Source organism: Azolla caroliniana, unplaced genomic scaffold (genome assembly GCF_043228905.1).
Source record: "Azolla caroliniana isolate FFs.n. ecotype wild unplaced genomic scaffold, voAzoCaro1.0.p SCAF_1, whole genome shotgun sequence".
Classification (NCBI taxonomy): domain Eukaryota; kingdom Viridiplantae; phylum Streptophyta; class Polypodiopsida; order Salviniales; family Salviniaceae; genus Azolla; species Azolla caroliniana.
The window spans coordinates 33,259,605-33,279,848 of record NW_028230436.1 but is presented as its reverse complement, the minus strand read 5'-3'; the positions used below and the strand labels follow the sequence as shown (position 1 = coordinate 33,279,848).

Genomic DNA, 20,244 nt, shown 5'->3' with positions numbered 1-20,244 from the left:
AATGAGCTTTGGTACACCATCGATTTTTAAAAACATTAATGAAGTCAAAAACCATCTTCATGCATTGATCCCCAAATATACATCCTTATTCTTAGCACACTTTCCACATAATGCACGTTTGAACGCCCTTTTATGGTTACTTTTTGCTTTGAAGTAATCTGATCTTTTGATGAGCTTTGGATACACCATGAAACTAACACTCCTCCTGGGAAATAATGCTCATCACTACAATATAGATCATTACAGTTGGATCTTTCTTATACTCATAATACTCTTGCATGGTCATGAAAAAGTTTAAACTACGTACTATCACCCTTGCAACCAACTCGATCTTGTTTATAATTGAAAACCCTCTGTATAGCACCATTCAAAAAGTGATAAGTTAAAGAATCCTAATGTTTCCACAATGAAACAGCGGTTCAAGTCCAAAGCTCGTTTTGCGCAATGTTCCATGATAACGTATGATAGCATACATAGAATGCACAGAACTAGGAAAAAAGAAATCTTGTAAAATATGTACAGTAAAGACTCGAAAACACCAGGATTGTGTTCCTGAAAATACTACTGAAAACCTTCTTTGAATCATGTGTTACAGCCTCATAATGAAAAACTAATATACACTTTCGGCACATGAATAATAGTTACAACTATAAAGAGATTACCCAAGTCTCTTATTCAATGGTACAATTAACATCTATCATTGGGTTGTCAATACTGACTACATGAGTACATTGTCACCTGGTTCACACGAAAAAAGGCCATCGTAGCTCTTCTGCAACTTACATGAGGATTTCTGGTCATAACAAAAACATGACCTCATCTTGTTATCCTGTATCTGGAAATTGCCTGAAAACCCCTCTTGAATTGGGAGGAAATATATTCGGCATAGAATCGATGCACTATACTCATTCAGTGCCATTCTGAATAAAATCAAAGAAGCACTAATAGGAAAGTTGAACATCTGTAGCAGAAATGTAACCTCGTTGTGGAGGGAAACATAACCACAAGAAAAAAAGGCCTTGACAGTTCTGCGAAAATCTAGAAAGACAGTGCAGGATTGCTGATAATCTGTGATACAAACAGGCTATTTTTGAAATCTCCTGCAAGAAACTCTGAAAACCAATGAATTGTACAGGGATATAACTGATCTGTCCTCCAAGATTTTGGGAAAACCACCAGATTCAGCATGTCACCCTAAGATCCCAGATGAAGCTTTTCCTCAGATGAACAATCAGATATGATCATGCCGTCAACCTTTCATTTGGTTGTCCACTGGAAGAGAGTCACTATACTATCCATCCATCTCAACTGCTGGAGTGAAAATCAGCATCCAATAACTACTAACAAAACCTTCGATGCTCAGTAACTTCATTCACTTTCTCTAGAAGATTCCGATTGGAAATCCTCATTATCCTCAGCTTCTTCGTCTTCTTCACCACCCATAAGTTCACCATCAAACTGTTCATCTTCTTCACCACTGTCAGGATTGGCATAGTCTCCACCGGTATAAACTCGTTCCACATCACCACCATCATAATCATCATTATCTAAATCATAGTCAAATGCTTGCTCCTCTTGTTCCGGCCCACTACTGATTCCTTGCTCACCAGAACCATCACTTGCATTCCCTTCACTAAAATTGTCATAATGTGTATAGTTTTCCTCTTCATAGCCTTGCTCATCCCACTCCATCCTGGGACTACTATCATCATCAGTATCAAGCTGGTCTTGCTCTACAACCTGCTTAGGTGGCTGCTTCTTCTGCAAACCAGTAATGGAGATTTTAATCACCTTAGTCTCCTTTTTAACAGCAGGTGATTGTCTACCACCACGACTACCACGACCACCACGACCCTGTGTGCTAGAACGACCACCACGATTGGATCCTCGACCTCTGCCTCTACTACGTCCACGACCCCTACCTCTCCCACGTCCACGTGATTTTACCACTTCAACCATGTCATCATTAATTTCATTGACTGAACTGGGCTTTGCCCTACCTTTCGATACTTTTGGTATTTCATCTGTTCTGATGATTGTTCTTGATAGGTTGCTCCTCCCTCCACGACCTCTCCCCCGACCACCTCGTCCCCGACCACGTAGAGATGATTTTATTGTCCCATCAATCAAATCATCACTTTTTTCCTCCTCAGAGGAGCTTGAATCTTCATCAGATGTCTCTTCAGCTGTTATATTGGCTATAAGTGGCTCAGTGTTTATCTGCATCAAAGTATGACGATTTGATCAGATTCCTATCTTCAAATAGGAGTGGCATAGAGCAGATATTTTGCTATCATAGCAAATGAGGGATACCAGCCTAAAAATCCAAGAAAGGGGAGAACACAAATGCAACGGAATTAAGAAAACTTGCAAACAATTCTCCATAATACATGCACATAAGCAATAAGCAAAGCCCTTCAAGAGAACCACAAACAGTTCCTGACATTTTTAACTGAAGAAGAATTATTCTTGTTTCTCTTGTACACTGGAATTTACAATATAGTAGCAGGATGTCATGCATCACAGAAAATATCACAAAAGTGCCTACAAGAATTATTCTTGTTTTCTCTTGTACACTGGAATTTACAATATAGTAGCAGGAAGTCATGCATCAAAGAAAATATCACAAAAGTGCCTACGCTAGAACAGCCATAAGGACACTATTGCTTGTACAACTAGGGGTTCATGCCTTTGCTTTCAATTTATGATCACAAATCTCTGTAATTTATAAGTTTAGCAAGGATCAATAGGTGACAGATAGACCATAGCACAGTACAATGAGGATAGTAAGGCAATGAGATGCATTCAGTGTGATAGAGAGCCTTAAGCAGCGAACAGAAAAGCTGGTATTATCTCCCAGGAAGAAAGGCCTGCCGTCCTCCCTCTATTGGGCCTTGATTAGCCAAAAGAAGCATCCCATCCTGTCCTAGATTAGCAAGAAGAAGCATCTCACTGACTTACATTACTTGTGTCCAACCACCAGAATTTGCCTACTCCACAATCTTGGTGGTTCTCATAATCAGCAAAATCATTTATGGAAACTATATAAGATTACTTCTACATAATCAGCATTACATACCATCTCAACTAGTTCATTCGCTTTCATATCAGCCATCTTTAGCTTCAACTGTTTCTGCTCATGGCTATAGTAAATTGCCGCATCCATAATCAGAAGTCGAAGTGCAACTGCAGCAGTTGTTTGTGGTATCCAAGGTAGTACTGATGGTAATGTGGTTCCTGAATCAGCCATTGATGCATTGTTTCCATTCGTTGTTATCTCCAATAGCTCTTCTGCAGTTTCATATGACGGAGATAGCCATTCACGATGAATAGCAGATTCCAGTTCCATCATCAACTGTAATAAAGTAGTGGATATACACAATCAATAATTTCGAATAGAAAACATTCAACCAACATTTAAACAGGGAAAACCTGAAACATTTCTCCAGAAGATGAGGCCTCTTTTAATTTAGAAGCCCAGCACTTGCGTTGTGCATCTGTCCATGTTGATTTCAAAGCCTCAAGAGGAATGGCAACCTTTAAAATATTAGTTAAAACATTTGAGAATGGTTACTAACATAAAGCATGCATTATTATCCAAAGTACAATAGACAAGTAAAAGAATTTGCTGACCTCCATGGATGAGATCTCCAGTTTCAGAAGCTGTATTCTAGATGGCAGAGATCCGGGAGGCATTTCTAACTTTGAATTCTGTTTCCTGTTCTTCTCACATTCCAAGAAATGTTGTGCGAGTTTTTTCTCAAATGTTTCATGACAGTAAGAACAGCTTATGTCACTCGACCAATTAATTTCATGGCAAACTTCGCAGCTTCTCAAAAGCATTGAGCATCTATTTGTAGCATTTCTCACAGCATTCAAAATTGATCCATCCCCCATGGACTTGGTCCAAAGCCATTTGTCAAAATCTTGATATTGTTCCAATGCACGATTCCTCTCTGTTGGACTCTTACCACACTCAACGTGTATTGCACCAACATCATGCAATGTATCATCAAGATGAGACATTCTATCATCAGCACTTTTCTGCTTTACACACCCTGAATCAAGTCCAAATATTTCACCCTTAGAAATTTGCACATGTGACTTCTCTGTGTGCATTTGTTTTTGAAAACCAGTGAGGAACAAATTAGGATGAACTGATCTTTCCGTACCATCCATAAATAAATCTTCACATTTTCGAAGCATGCAATGTAATTGTGCTTCACGGATACCCCTCGTATCAAGAGATGAAATCAATGCATCAAAAGACTGCACAACCCAAGAGGATGTTAAAGATTCCAGTAATATAACAAATATACTGTTTGACACCAGCAGGGGTAAAAAGAATTCGTGTGATTGCTTATAATGTGGAGCAAGAAGTTATAAGATTTACAATTAATATTTGGCAGGAATACAAACAACATTACTACCTTTAAGATAAAACAAAAATCAAGAAATAGATACAAACAGAAAGATATACTAACCTCTCTAAAATACCTCAATCACCTATGAACATAACCAAGATCATAGTTGGTTATGTTTAAGAAAGAAAAATGTCCTTCTACACTAGCTTTCTAATAACTTGAAATGCAAACCTACTCGTGGATAACCGATAGATTTGGTATCCTAAGAAAATATCTATTATGGTGTGATCCAGTTAGATAAGGACGTCGAACATGTGATGATGCCATGGATCCTGTGGCAATATGCACATCGAAAAAACAACAAAACAAGAGAAAGTGAAAATCATCATGATTTCTCAAAACAATCAGAGCAAATGTGCAGCTAGAATTCTGGTTCTGATCTAATTACCTAAGCCTGAGAGGTGTAAACACTACCACCTTAATTTTATAGAAGTTTACCAACTCATGTTTGTTTGTACAAAATTACTTTGAAGTGTCTAAATATCTTTGTCATCCATTTGGAGAGTCAACAAACAGCAGAATATCAACAGTATGGCAATCTCTGTCAAACATACACCTCAGCCTCCTCTCTCTATGCAATTAGCCATCTCATCTATAAAAAGAACAAAGAGATTTGGAGTGAAAGTGGGTATCCTTGTTTCACTCCATTGATGCTAGCCCCTACCCAAAATGTCCATTGGGAACTTGCACTTGTCCTGACAGTGATTATATAGTGCATAGATGCCAATGTTATCTACAAGGAATCCAAGGGCTTCTGGTCACTACATGACTTCAGGCATTCTACAAAGAAATAATAGATTGCCCTCTTCTGAGCACCCTTCCTCAAGTTGTGCAGAATAACATCTATATCAGTCTTGCTATAAAGAGCAGTCAAATAGTTCCACCAAAGGGCACACTGAGAATTAGAAAGAGGAGTCTCATTGATTCATGAAATGGCTCATTTTCAGCCTGATGGAACAGTAAGAAAGGCCACAATTTTAGTTGGATATTTTTTTTGAAAGGACCTATCGTTTTGTTGAATTGGCCACTCTCAGGATGGCATTTCACCTAGACAGTAAAACAATTTCAGCATTCATGCTTCTCCTCCATTTCATGGTAATATAGTTTACAGAAGACCAACATAAGGAAAACAGAGAAACGCAAAAAGAAATTGAAAACGAAATGCTCAAAACATCACCACTAGTGTAATTTTCACCCCTTTAAGTGCCCAGCATAACTTGGACAAGAATTATGTCGTTCTTATATTATTGATGGACATAAGTAAAATCACATTTTCTATTACATCTTGAGATACAACAGGTAAACTCAACCATGATGAATGTCAAATGAAATTAAAGACAAGAAATAAACAAGTTAAACAGAAAAAAGATGTGCTACAAACAATCTAATGTGACCAATTGCCATGCCATCATAAAATATAGAAAAAAAGTTCAAAAGATGAGAAGGTAAAACAGGACAAAGAGTTAATATACATATCATCACTCCCATTAGACTAAGTCCAACCCCTCCTCCTTCGATACATGCAAGATCTCTTGTATGTAAAGGCCAAAAGGCCCTAGGTGATAGTGAGAATACTTGATTCACTCTCATGGCACTACCGACGGTGCCTATATTTTCCTGATAATAGTCTCATTACGAGCACATAATTTCCACTGCATAATCTCAAATATTGAAATCCTATAGCTCCAAAACACTCCTTCATATCGACACAATAAGAAGGTGCAGAACGGGATTTGATCCAGTTTCCATCTAATGAAAACTCAAATATTTTTCACCAAAATCACTTGGGCTCACACTCCTTTATATACTAAAAAATTCTATTTCTAATTCTAATTCCTGGTAAACCAAACCTTTGATTTTCTTCAAGTTGTCTACACAAGCTAACTTCTTTACGGACCATGCCTTACAGACTACATCATGAGCTCTATCCCAAACAGTTGACAGAAAAAATACATCATACATTGTGTGGTAAAGAAAAAGAAACAAAGGGGTAGTATAGACCTCCTTTGAATCAATAACACGCCATTCAGAGACTGATGCAGATTCGAAGTATATCCTCCCACAACCATAATCATGTCGATTATTGCATGTGATGAACTGCCAGTAACGATTATATCTTCGATCAAATCCAATGGGAAGGAATCTATATGCATATATTTCCTCCACTTTTTGTCCAATCTCTGCCTTCAACTGCGCACGAGGCTTTTCGCCAGGATGTCCAACCTGTGCTGAAGACGGCTCCTGGTTTGAAGAGATTCTTTGTGCAGACAAAGATTTATCACCTGTTAAGGCATCAGCGACCTCATCCCCATGAGAAGTTGTTGCATCCAAATATTCCTTTGTTTCTTCATTTAAACCACGCCCATGATCAGCTTCAGAAGTCTCTGTCCTGCATCCTTCATCTGATTGTCCCAGGGTTTTCATAGCTTGCTCTTCTTTGTATCGTTTTCTATCTATCTGTGCTTCAGCCCACAATTTTCTCTTCAGAGAACTTGCTGCTTCTAATCGTTCCTAGAAAAATCAAAATATGGCACGTCATATACAAAGTGGTAATATCATTGTTATTGACAATGAGAACTACTAGCAACGTAAACAGACCTCAAGGGCAACCCTGATAGTATTTCCCTCATTGACAGCTTCAACTAGAACCACCAATGCATTCAAACGTTCTTCAACACTTAGATCACAATAATCACCTTCCATTAGACCCTGTACCCATGATTCACCCACATGGCTTTCATCTATCTCCATCTCCTCATGAGCCACATTCAGCAGCTTCACATTGCCAATGCATCTGTTCCTTTCTGCACTATCTAACATATTAGAGTTTGCATTTTCTGAGCTTGTATTGATATTATTATCCTTCACTCCAGCGGGTGGTTGAAGTGTAGAGTTGGTATCAAAACATCCCCCATTTTCACCGACAGAACCACATTGTAGTTCAACTCCTTTGTATAGGATATTCTCATTATCTTCCTCAGCTAAGCCCCCCTCCAGATCATCTACTTCTACATCATCCACATCCTCGTCCGAATCATCATCCCTCTCTGCCTCATCAACAAAATCAGTTTCCTTTTCAGGCTCCTCTTCCTCAATCTTTAGATTCTCAAATACGCGTATTCTCTCTCTTGCTCTCTGCATGATATTTTCAGCATCTTCAGGATCTTTCCTATAGGCTTCCCGGACACTATACGTCGAAGGGGCTACCCTCTCAAAAAGTTTTGTGTCTCTGGAGAGTGCCGCTGCAACAGATGCTTCGGGTGTCTTACTTGTGCTAAGGTCACGCAACCCTGATTTCTATTATAACACAAACAAAAAGTAATGCATGAAAAAATGATTCTTTAGTACAACGATGTTTGCCATGTAAAAAAATGATTCTTTCATAGCTTGCACATTCATTTCTCAAACCTGGATCCGGTCTGCAACTTCTAGAATTGACAACCCACTTTGACCTTCTATTGAAAGCACATGAAATGCTGCAAACTTGACCGTTCCTGGTGTAAGCCTGTTACGTTTTCGTCGCCTTTGTCCACCTTTCCCTTGCATCTGAGAAACTGCCTTTTCCACTGCTTGACCAGATCGCAAAGTATTCACAATAGCATCACCTTCTCTCCCCTAGCACGGGTTCAATTCTTATTGTTAGACTGCAAGAGTTATGCAAAGCATATCAATGCATAAGATTGGACCTCACACCAACCTCATTTTCATATAGAACATCAGCTTCATGTGTATGTTTCTTCCACTTTGGCCCATATCCAGCAGACAAGGCAAACTGACGAAGAATTTCCGGCCATGTTTGCGGATTGAGATGCTTTCCCCACTCTGATATGTCAAAACCCCATGCAAAAGCCTACAGGAAATTGGGGCATCATCCAATTAATCTACTGTAATTATTTGCATCACAGAAGTGCATTATAAGTAATAGATTGAACTCACCGCTTCAACGAGAAGAGGGTGTCCAGCACCAGAAAACCCAGGTGCATACTGGTTTGACGCAAGACCAGAAGATGAGGCTTTAGCAACATCCTCAACATCTTTGACTAGTGCTCTTAAGAGAGCAATATGCACTTCTCCCAACAGCCTCGGATCCTGTAATCACCATTTAATTATGCTCTCATTTTCTCTCTAAACACGACCAATGTGGAAAAGAATAGAATGATCCGAACTGATATTATTAACTTGGAAAACAAGCTGACATGTATCGGCCCCGAAACAAACTGACTTGGTAGAGAGATGGCCCACTATAAGACATATTTTACCCACATCAGATGATGGATTCATCATCACTCCCTCTTAAATGGGCATACATCTATCCTATGTGCTGCACGGTGTGACAGAGCAGCTGTGAGCTTTGTCACATCAGTTATATTGAGGTAGGAAGATATGCATGAATACCTCTAGAAGAAAGAGTTTGCCAATTCTGTCATCAAGGAGTGGAACCTAACGAACATTATGTTTGTCACTGTTGCGTTTTTTCTGAAATAAGAGGGAGATACCGTAGGCTTTGGCTCACTACGCAAGGTAATGGAATATGAGGACCAAAGGCACCTAATGCTTTTCTTGCAAGAACTCAAAGACACGGGTAAAAGTTGTTGGAGAAGAACCATGCAGCCACACAAGCTCATCCACAAAGAACAGTAAAAACTTTCTTTAGCCCCATCATTCCTATTCATGTTACATGTCAATCAAGGGCTACACAAATGGACTCCTGGCCAGGATGTAGCAAAGGGGTTACAATAGATCGAGCAATAGTTATTTGCCATGCACGTAGGTCCCGGCCTCATGGACCATGATCTCACCACCCCTGTCACTGACAGATAAAGACCATTATCTTCTGCCATCACAGGTACTTCCTTTGCTTCAGACATCTCTCCATTCTGTATCGACCTATGCTAGAGATTTTTCGAACAAAAATTACAATCTATCTGACTTGAGAATCTTGCATATATAGATAACAGGATTTTTTCGTCACTTTTATTTCTGTTTACTTTTTTACTTAGTTACATTTATTTTGATTTGTTGTTCTTAAAGAGGAGACACGTTTTAAGATGTAATCTCTTGTTTGGTCTTATAGGCCATTTTGGCCTCTTAAAGACATTAAATTTTCATTCTTTCTTTCACTTACAGACTGCGTTTCATTATAAATTCTCTCATTCCAATGCTAACATAGGCATACTTTCTTGGATGTCTGGTTGGCCAATCAGATGGCTCTAAAAACGACTTAACTGTCATTATGAACAAGATCTACTAGTTGCCCTAAACGTGGAACCCCAATAAATATGTTAGAGCATTCAAAACATGCAAAGAACATATGTGACCTCATACAATTAGATGACACTCATACCAATGAGAGAAGAAAGTCTTCCAAATGGAGAAAATAGCAATTTTCTAAATATGATTAGACAACATTAATTTATTGATTCTAAGAAACCATATCATATGATCACGAATAATCTCCACATGCAGATGGATACTCTTGTTGCACACTGCATGAGGCCATAGCATGTACTCACAATATTACATCATGGCCCAAAAGCATACGAGTATAGAATTTGATACCCTTGTATGTATTGTCATCTGCCTAGTAGTCATCTCATACCACTCACCAAGTGAAACGGATTTGATGTAACAGGGGAGAACCATGGGTCACAGAATAAACCCTCAAAGAGTTGTTCCCCATAATAAATATTGTCCACAGATCACATCCAAGAACATTAACAGGGTTCTCATTTGTCCATAATATTGAGGTTCTAAAAGAATGGATGATTGTAGGCATCTTTATAAATCACTGAGCACAGAGAGGACATGTGTTTTACGCCTAACCTTTAGCAGAACACAGGACAGTAATTTAACAGCATAAATAAGTACATTTTTCAATAGGGTAAAACTACAACCAGAGAGATAAGAATCTCCAGTATACAAATGAAGATGGCAACTACCAAGTCCATAAACTTACATAGTCATGAAACGCTTGCACAAACTCATCCAACGTGAATGGCCAAAGACCAAGAATATCTGCAAATGCACTCAAGAATTTCCATACCTGTCATTAAGGGTAACAAAACAAAAGATGCATTAGTATTATTATTGTCTTAAGTTTCAACCTCAGTTATCCATTAGACCAGTTTCACATAAAGGAAAATACTAAAGCCCCCCAATGTTTATGGTAATCAGATCTTTCAATCAAATATTTTTGTTGACAACAGTGTTCATGAACACTTTAGTCGTATGCAATTTCTAACTCAATTAATTTCCCTCCAATTGTGTCGGATGCCTGATTTTCAGATCAATCCTTGGAGTTCCTGATACCCTCAAGGTGGCATTCCTTCTCTTGACAATGGCCTTGTCATCCTTGTCACCCACAATAAAGGCCATTATCATAATAAAGGCCCATGTTGAAGAAAAGAGTTTCAGTCTATCTAAGTTCAGAACCTTAAGTTTTTTAATATATAGATTCTTTAGTGCCCTATATTTAGTTACATTTATTTTGATTTGTTGGTCTCAAAGACAAGAAAACATCGTAAGATGTAATCTCTTGTTCGGTCTTATAGGTTATTGTGGACTCTTAAAAGATATTCATATAGCTTTCTTTCTTCTATGATTGCCAATGTTACTATCAAATTATCAACATGGTGATAACCAGATATAGCATGAAAAAACGCTAAATTTCATACACATAATTTTATCTAGGCTTGTCTGCTTCCACATTGCGGTATTAATCCTCTTTAACTAGGTATTGGAGGGTAAGTTCCACTACCCAGCCTGACTATTTTAATGCCTAAATTTGTACTTTCTGGACAATCAACCGTTTCTACTTTTCCAGTGCATACAATACAGTTTCACATGTTGGATGGACAGCTTACATTTTACTAGTTCAATCATCCACAAACAGTTTTGAGGTGCATAGCTCACAATTGCAATGCCAAGCTTGAATGGTTGCACACGCAAACAAACAGTCCTCTGACTTCCTACATGTTTTATTGCTTTATGTTACTCTAGAGATCAGAACGTAGAAAACTATTTATTGATTATACTAGCAATAAGGGTATTAAAATATTGACAAGAAAGGCATGAAAGTATGGCAGCTAATATTTTCATAGTAAGTAAGTTGCATACTTATTATCTGAATAGTACTCGTTCGTTAAAATGTGCATGCCCATTAATTATGAATTTCATTTATGATCTTCTGAAATTGAACAAAAACTTGCTATCCGGAGTTTGTAGAATGAAGATAGAAACATAGACCTAGACAGGTGTTTGGACTGTGGCATAGACAATTCTATAGAGATGCTGAGCTGAAAGGCATGCATCAGACATGATTTATCCTGAAATCAGGTATCTCAGAGATGCTTTGTATACCAGGTACAGTTACTCCAAGAGTCAAGTCAACAAGGAGTACATTAAGTCAGCTTGAAGCTCTATGCTCATGCATTAATGTGTTCATAACTAATGTGGAACCATAACTACATGCATTTGTTGGAAAACTATATGATTACCATGAATAATTTGCCAACATTCTCCTTTGAATTGATCCAAGGACTAACTGCAAAGGGCATTTTCATTTTGACTGCAGCAGGTGGGAAGTTCTTCAGATACCCTGTCAATATAATCATTCAAAAAACTCCGTCGAATGAGAAATGGAAACGTCTCATGGAATCCATTAGCACACCACAAAAAGAATGCTGATCTTTACCTTTGTAACTTTCCAGTTCATTCAAAGTTTCTCCATCAAGTAAGTAAATAGAAGAGAGGCCTTGTGCAGTAGCAGCAACCTCTAGCAGTTCCAAACGCTCATCATCAATAAGATCCATGGATTCCTTTGCCAACCGTTTTGCTAGTGCTCGTTCACTAGCTAATTTCATCCTCGCAACCTCTCTTTGTCTTCTGCTTTCGTCTTTCAGTTTCTGTCGTTCAACCTAAAAGGAGTGCAAAAGCACATTTTCAGCAAAAGAACCACAAAGCATACAAACCACAATCATGTCTGCCACTAAATTTTGATATTTACTCTCTTGGATTCTTTTTCCATAAATTTTTCCCTGCGCTCCATTTCCCGTTTATGTTCTCGTAAAATACGTTCTTCCTCCCTCTGCTTATCTCGAATAGCCCGTTCCGCTTCTCTACGCTGCTTTTCAAGGTCCTTTTTTATTTGTTCATCCCTCTGTGATTAGAAATCCAAATATTCCATCTTTGAATAGCTCCAAATCAAGAGAAAAATGATGCAAAATCATGCTTCACTAGTTACTCAAGATATGCTTACTTTTCTTCTTGCAATATCTTGTCGCTCAATTTCCCTTCTTATTCGTTTCTCATACAGTTCAACTTCTTTGGCAATCCTTGCCTCTTCATTCTAATAAATATACAGTAAAGCTGAAGTAAATGCTTATGTATCATTATAAAAAATACCACACTAATCATTAAAGCTAGTGTGAATGCTTTATCTATCATTATAAAAAACAGCTCTTGACCAAAAAATGAGAATTACTCATCAGATCACCTTTCGTCTCTGTTCCAACTTGGCTTCGTCATCTTCCTCTTCTGATAGAGTGTTGTGATTCTCAGAAGCTACAGAAGAGCCTCTGGTTTGCGCAACTTGGTGCAATGGTGATTGGTGATTTGCAAATCGATTATCATAACTAAAACCAGAAAGTGTATCCTGCTGTGAAGATTGTACACTTTTCGCAAGAGAATAACTAGCAGGCACGTCAATATGTGGTGATGCGCTATTATCTGCATTTTTAACAAACTTTCTCTGAGAGTTTACCACACTTGATGTGAATGATTCAGTACCATGGACAAGAGAATTTTTGCTCGGTAAGGGGTTAAGCGCTTGACCATAAACTGCTGACTGGTTTATCCTCTCCTCAAGTTTTTGCTTCCCTGTCAGTTGATCAGGAATAAAGCTATATTCTTGTGAACCTTTTTTCTTTTTATCGTCTGACTGAAAGAAAGCAGGTGTTGCTTTCTGGTATTCATTTTCTGTGCCCAAATGTCCTTTTGCAATCTACCCAAAGTAAGTAGCCGTATTAATGCTATGAAAAAGAACAAATTATCATGATTATAAATTAAAAGATAGAATATCTTCTGATTTGGATTTACTTATATTTTAGAGGAAAATATTAGATGCTAGACTTCCATTCTAAAATATCCTTTAAAGAAATTCATATGGTTATTTGCAGGGGGGAAATTGCAAACATTTTGAAGGGGATGGTCTGTATATGACAGACAATAATGCAAAAATGGCACAATTTTCTTGTATTTTAGAGGAAAATATTAGAGGCTGGACTTCCATTCTAAAATATCCTTTAAAGAAATTCATATGGTTATTTGGGGGAAAAAAATTGCAAACATTTTGAAGGGGATGGTCTGTATATGACAGACAATAATGCAAAAATGGCACAATTTTCAGCAAAAACAGCAGAGAAGAAACAATTTTTCAAAAAAGCTAACCAAAGAAAGCTATCTCAATCAAGAGTTGGGTACCTTTTGTTTCTTCGCCTCTTGTTGATAAAAGGTTCTATCAACACCATGTGAGATCGTTTCTGTGGCCCCATGGATGTTTGAAGAAGCTGAAAAGAGAAAATGACTTCATTATAGAACTTCTTTACTGTCTTCTCTTTGAAGATATTTTAAATAATAATATAAACCCTTTAGCTTAGAAATGTGGCAAAATGAAAATATCAATTCTCATTAGCTTATTCCTTTTCCAGCAACTACATATGTGGAAGAACCATCCTTAACACCTTGTTCTCCAGAATTTATGATTGGTCATAGAAAATTTTGACGCTGCCCTTATTTCCGGCTCAGTTACAAACGTATTATGATGCAGGTGAGGAACCATTTCAAAATTAGATAGGAATATAATCCCTATATCCTTGGGCATCTGGACAGAACCAAATATGTTGCGCAATCAAGAAAAATCTCTTTACAAGGTGCTGGTTGTGCTGGCCCTTAGATTTCTTGGCGCAGCATTCTAAACAAGTCTAGCATCTACCTTTGCCCTGCCCTACTGGTCATCTACTCCTCGGGAACGACTCTCTAAACTACAAATCAATGTGAAAGAGCCATCATTTACACTTCTTTCTCTGAAATTGATGACTGATAATAGGAAGGTTTGGAGATACCTTATTTCCAACTCAGTTACAAATGTGTCTTGGTGCATGTGAGGAACTATTTCAAAATTAAATAGGACTCTAATCCCTGTATCCTTGGGTTACTGGAGGGAGTCAAATGGCCTTTCCAATCAAGCATAATCTATTTACAAGATGCAGGTTGTGCTGGCCCTTATATTTCTTGGCACAGCATTCTAAAAAAGTCTAGCATCTGCCTTTGCACTAGTCCTGTTGGCCATGTACTAAGCAAAGACTCTCTAAATCTACGAATCTCTAGTAAAACAGCCCCAAACATCTTTGATCATGGAAGTCCATAGCACAGGGCAGTGAAAGTGTTCTATGTTAACTGTGCATTGGCATCAGTAGTGACTGCTCGGCATCAGTAGAGACTGCTCCTTATACCCTGGCTCTGATGGCATAACTGACATTCTCTCCTATACATAATATGGAGTACGGTGCATACATTTTCCGAACAACCATGACAATGTGATGATTGTGTAGCCTATCTCTTCCTTTTCTGAGTTTCCATGTATACAACACACAATAAGAAAATAAGGGGCATTTATATTTGACAGAAGCGTATATTATGACAAAATATTTTGCATGCTTGCCTCTAGTTCATATGAAATTTTTCCATAGAAATACTACTCATGAAACTCGTTAAAAAAATCCAAAATAATAGAATAGTCCAGACTTACACATGTATGTGGTAAAGGCTCCAACTGGTAAAGCATCAAATTCTACCCCTAACATAGGGCAGTCGCCTCTCAGTGGTTCACCCAACTGAACTTCCACTGCAGTTATTGCTCTAACCTCAGCTGCTCGGCGAAGATCCATTGTATTTAAGTGGCTCTGTTGGGTTCTTTTCCTAGAATGGCCATCACTGTCCCTAGATGATCTCTTTCCACCCTGCTGTTTGGCATGCTTTGGTGTATGATCTTGCGGGAACTTATTGAATGCCATCATGTGTTCATCAGACGTGATGATGATAGGCTCCATTCTTCAGAATATCCACTAAAACAGTGTTCTTCAGCTCATGTGTATATAGATAAAACTTTACTTCAGTCTACATGTTAAAAATAAAATCTGCAAAATACAGAAAAATATCAGATCCTGTCACAATATCAACATGATAAAGACACCCAAAGTAATAACATGTCACGCTCTTGATATAATTCACCAATACTTATTAACACGTCTTCTGGCATAAAGTACCTACAGAGCTGCTCAACTATCTTCAAGAATTCAACACATACAATAACAAACAACATGAGGATACTCTAAGAATTACTTTCGACACATCTAATTCTTCTATATGCGGTCTGCTTCTGGATATAGACGCAATATTATCTGCGAAGACCTCCAACGTTATTTGATGCTGATTGAAGTTTTGAATTCCTAGAGTGGCTTCATATGGGAGACACAATAAACCAGCTATAGGAAGGAAATGAAGTTTTGCTTCTTTTCCACATCTTTCCTTTGGAGCTCGAGAAAAATCTTAATTCATGAAATCCCTACTTTATAAATCTCATATGTTACTGTTACCTGAGCCAAGACTATAACGATGCATCACGTTTAAACACAACAGGACTGTGCTCAATCGACCACCTTCCCCTTGCTTTCTAGGATACATGTAAAACATGTTTGGGCCTTAATTTATAATGATAGATTCCCAAATCCCAGGACAAGAAATTCCAGATGGATGGTTCTCATTAAATATCCTCAAGAAATGTGAACACAAAGCAGCATTTTATATTAAGAGGGTTCCTTGACAGCTTTACAATGCATTTAGTTGACGTCGAGAGCAATGTGCAAAGGATCTTCATTGTCTCTGTGCGTTTTCATGTACTCAGAGAGCACATATAGGTCATTTCTTCAGAGAATTAACATACTCAGGATGACACAATCGACACTTCAGATATACATCTGTAAGCTTAAAAGGAATACATGAAAAACCAGTGTGACATGCAAATTCCAGGCAAAATCACAGAGATGAAAATCAAGCCTAAATCAGATCCTTCACATTTTGGATTCCTCATTATTTCAGTACAAATAACATTCTGAAACAACTAAAATATACCTTTTCTGTCCTTCATACACAGAAATCAGAGATTTTGTTAAATTCAGAGTCAATTTAGAAAATCTATTGAAGAAAATAGATAGAAGGCTCAAACTCCAGACGAAATCAGAAGTATCACCACAGGTACTTCTGAACCTTCCCTTTGAATAGAATAGATGTTTATCATCCATGAAGACAGCAATTTTGTCCTATGGAACCAAATCAACATATCATCTTGTATTGTGACTGCTTCCTAAGAAGGGCTAAGAAGGGGGGTTACTACTACTCTGCAGTAAAAACTCTCTCTGTAAAAATAATGCACGTAAATGTGTGCTCACCCTTCTTAGTGCAGATTTGAGTGTGACATTTACATTATCATGCATGTCTAACAAGTTATCACATTTCTCACAAATTACCTCATAAGCTGAGCATGTGATAAGTAAGTGATATTTATCGCCCACTAGATCCATTGTTTCAAGTGCAAAGTTTCAAACTATACAAGCTTTCAAAAAAAAGAGTCTTTTTTCCCTGAAAATCAAAAGAGATGCAAACTTCAGACAGACTTTTAAACTGAAAGAACAGATGCACGTGTAAATTATATATTTCATTGCAATATAGTCCCATGGTTTTCATGTACACGAGACTTTCTCAAAAACCTACGAAGGAGTTTCTCTGTCCCCATGTATGCAAAGGCAATAATGAAGAGAAAGCGATCAGGCAAGATGCAACTTTCAGGAAAAAAAATCATAGAAAAAAAACATGAGAAAAATAAGACATAATATAAACATATAGCAAATATTTCATTTTTCACGTCTATTTATTCTTTCAGATGCAGTGGATCTTCATTAACCCTCTGACCTCACAAAGCAAAAATGGGGCCTGAGGCCCAAGGAAGGTGAAAAATATCCAAATACGTACATCACAGTTACCTCGCCGTTTCAAATACAAGGGTCTTATGGAACAACTTCAAAGAAACTTCTCTTAGGTTAGAAGCAATTTTAAACGCTGATACTTCACACATTTCACGTCATTTCATTGGTTCGTGTACAGAAATTACAAATTAGCTTCTTTTAAGAGCAGAAATGGACACTTGTCGTAGGTTGGGGTGAAATTTAGCCTATTCAGTAAGCAGAAACGGAACATTTTTGCTCCAGAAAATGCAAAGAAGTAGCGCAAATTCCAAATGGACTCGCAGAGTAAAAAAGCAAACATGAGTGAAATGCTTTCATATTTCAGGATAGTTCGTTGTCTCTGTGTACAAAGAACCTTCTATCCATGAAAATCTGCTCCACAAAAGGCAAAGAAGAAGAGACAAAATTTCAGACAGACCTGCAAAACTAAGATACAGAAGGGAGCCACGAGAAGCTTCACATTTCGTATCCGTTGCCGTGTTCTAAGGAGGAATTCATACACATGTTCAGATACAGATCTGAGATTCGTGTCGATTTGTTCGATTCGCCAAGCAGAAGCAAAAGAAAGAGAGTGAGACACGCACACACTCACACTCACACACTCAAGAGACGATGCGGATTTCCCGCTGCATGCTAAGGAATTGAAGGAGACGGACAGAGAAAACATACCTGGGTAAGCAGACGCATCGGAGAAGAGAACGAAGAAGACGAAGACGAAGATGAAGATGAAGATGAATTCGAGCGATGCAGCGAAGGAGAAAGAGGCGAAATTCACAGACAGAAAGAGAGAGAGAGAGAGAGAGAGAGAGAGAGAGAGAGAGAGAATATGAATTTTAATTAATTACTTTCTATCTAATTAACGCGCAAAATAATACTACGTTTAATTTTATATATTATTTATTTGTCTGTTTATTTCTATTATTTATTTGTTTAGTTGTCTCTCTCTCTCTATACATATATATACATATATATATGTATATATAGCGTTTTTTGTTTTCTTTTGCTAATTTCCGTATTTTCCTTTTTTATAGAGAGAAGTAAATGAGGCAAAAAAAAAGAAAACCGCATTTCATAGCAGAGGCAAGTATGTATATGTACATACATACATACATTATACATATGTAACTTTTGTTGCTGTTTTTTTAAGTTTTAATTAATTATTAAGTCCGTGCCCCTTTCCCTGGTGTTTTAGAGAGAGAGAGAAAAATAAAATCCTGTGTTTCTTTTTCTTCTCTCTTTTATTTTGTTTTTAAATTTCAATATTAACCACCACTGATCTTCTTCTCCTGCTCTTTTTTACGTTGAGATAGGATTGCTTCTTCGCATGTGCTTTTTTTTTGGGGGGGGTGGAGGGGCTCTTCCTCACAACCAAACGCAACTCCCTCATGTATCTCATCTCATCTGCTGCATTCTCGTGGAAAACCCCGTTCGTTATACATACATACAACCCCAGTTTTGTTGGTGATGAGGATTACGTTGCAGTTACCCCAATTTTGTTGGTGATGAGGAGTAATGTTGCATAGATTCCCCCTTTGATTCAGAGAGTTTTCGAATCGCATCTACTCAGTTCGCCCCCTTCCATTCGTGTTACGGTGAATGCAATCGAGCAACTTTCTATGAAGCTAGTATTCGTTTTTCATATTGATGCATGGCAAACCATTGCTTTGGTATTAGTGGCATTTCATGGATAACCAATCTCCTCACAAAATGTATGTCTTCATCTTACAATACGAGGAGTATATTATCAATACATTTGAACTTACGTAAATTAGTGAACAAAACATTGTTGTATGAAATTGTTGATCACCTCAACTAAATTAAATTCTTCTCCATTTTACAACACAATTATTCCACCTTGCAATATAACCACCATTCATTTTTACTTTGAAGTTTCTCTTTCATGTTTACGTGTTCTTTTGTTGTGAATGCACCCAAATGACTTTCTCTCTATATACATACCATTTTTCTCGATATTAACATCATTTCATATCTTATTCCCCTTGAATGGCACACAGTTGAAGGAGGCTTTGAAGGGACGAGGATTACATTATTTGCCAATTCAAACCTATTGTGATGAAAAAGCACAAAGATGATTTCACAAGGATGAAGGAACGTTGTCATGTACAAGTTCATACAAGGACTCCACATGTGAAAACTACTAGAATATGACAACATATCATAAGGTTGGAATAAGATTATGGTCATGTTGTGTCTGTAGTTGCTTTCTTCGTTTTAGGTCATGATGCTCTTTCTTTCTTCCAACTCAATCTCCATATTAGGAACATATAGTTACTTCATGCTCTTGCTATCTTAATTGTTTGCAACAACATTGCCCTAAAGCAAATATCTAGCTTTATGCATGCCTTTTGCGATTAAAAAAATTGTTACCCTCCATCATACAAATAGATGATTTCAAGGGACAACAATCAACTTATTCAACAAGGCGAAGAAAATGCATTACCTTAGAACTCTTATGAACTGCAATTCATTGATATTTGTCTTCCTTTGCCTAGTGATGATTGGGTATTTCTTTATCACATAATTAACTGCCATTGCCTTTTACATTGAGATGCAATTGCTTCACGCATACTTTCCCTTTCGTTTTTTTTGTAAGGAATGTCATCCCACAACTTTCTTGATTTATGCAATACACTATTTCAAGATTAATGACATTTAAATATTAATATGCATACATTGCTAATTAAACATCATGTTCCTTACATTGAGATAGGATTGTGTCG

General features: G+C 37.6%; 1 protein-coding gene across 3 annotated transcripts; it reads right to left on the bottom strand.

Annotated features, from left to right (window-relative positions):
* Positions 1 to 354: 354 nt before the first annotated feature.
* LOC147869912 (homeobox-DDT domain protein RLT1-like) lies at positions 355 to 18,288 on the bottom strand. Of its 3 annotated transcripts, XM_087334614.1 has the most exons (20): positions 18,173 to 18,193; positions 17,009 to 17,120; positions 15,232 to 15,619; positions 13,905 to 13,990; positions 12,919 to 13,425; positions 12,682 to 12,771; positions 12,430 to 12,582; positions 12,118 to 12,340; positions 11,921 to 12,021; positions 10,381 to 10,467; positions 8,361 to 8,513; positions 8,122 to 8,274; positions 7,833 to 8,039; positions 7,023 to 7,721; positions 6,426 to 6,935; positions 4,173 to 4,269; positions 3,634 to 4,058; positions 3,433 to 3,537; positions 3,080 to 3,355; positions 355 to 2,220 (listed from the first exon to the last, which is right to left on the bottom strand). In XM_087334614.1, the coding sequence occupies exons 3-20, from the start codon at positions 15,530 to 15,532 to the stop codon at positions 1,369 to 1,371; spliced, it is 5,025 nt and encodes a 1,674-aa protein (XP_087190740.1). In that variant the 5' UTR covers positions 15,533 to 15,619; positions 17,009 to 17,120; positions 18,173 to 18,193; the 3' UTR covers positions 355 to 1,368. The 3 variants fall into 3 exon arrangements, with proteins under 3 accessions (XP_087190740.1, XP_087190723.1, XP_087190732.1); XM_087334597.1 differs by having other exon boundaries at positions 3,634 to 4,269; positions 18,173 to 18,217; XM_087334606.1 differs by lacking the exon at positions 17,009 to 17,120 and having other exon boundaries at positions 3,634 to 4,269; positions 18,173 to 18,288.
* Positions 18,289 to 20,244: the final 1,956 nt, after the last annotated feature.

Excerpts from the sequence above, each read along its gene's own strand:
- LOC147869912 (XM_087334606.1), bottom strand. The coding sequence starts at position 15,532 with ATGGAGCCTATCATCATCACGTCTGATGAACACATGATGGCATTCAAT. Across the intron at positions 10,468-11,920 it reads ATGTTGGCAAATTATTCATG|GTATGGAAATTCTTGAGTGC; the intron begins GTAATCATATAG and ends CCTTAATGACAG. Across the intron at positions 8,514-10,380 it reads TGCAAGCGTTTCATGACTAT|GATCCGAGGCTGTTGGGAGA; the intron begins GTAAGTTTATGG and ends TGGTGATTACAG.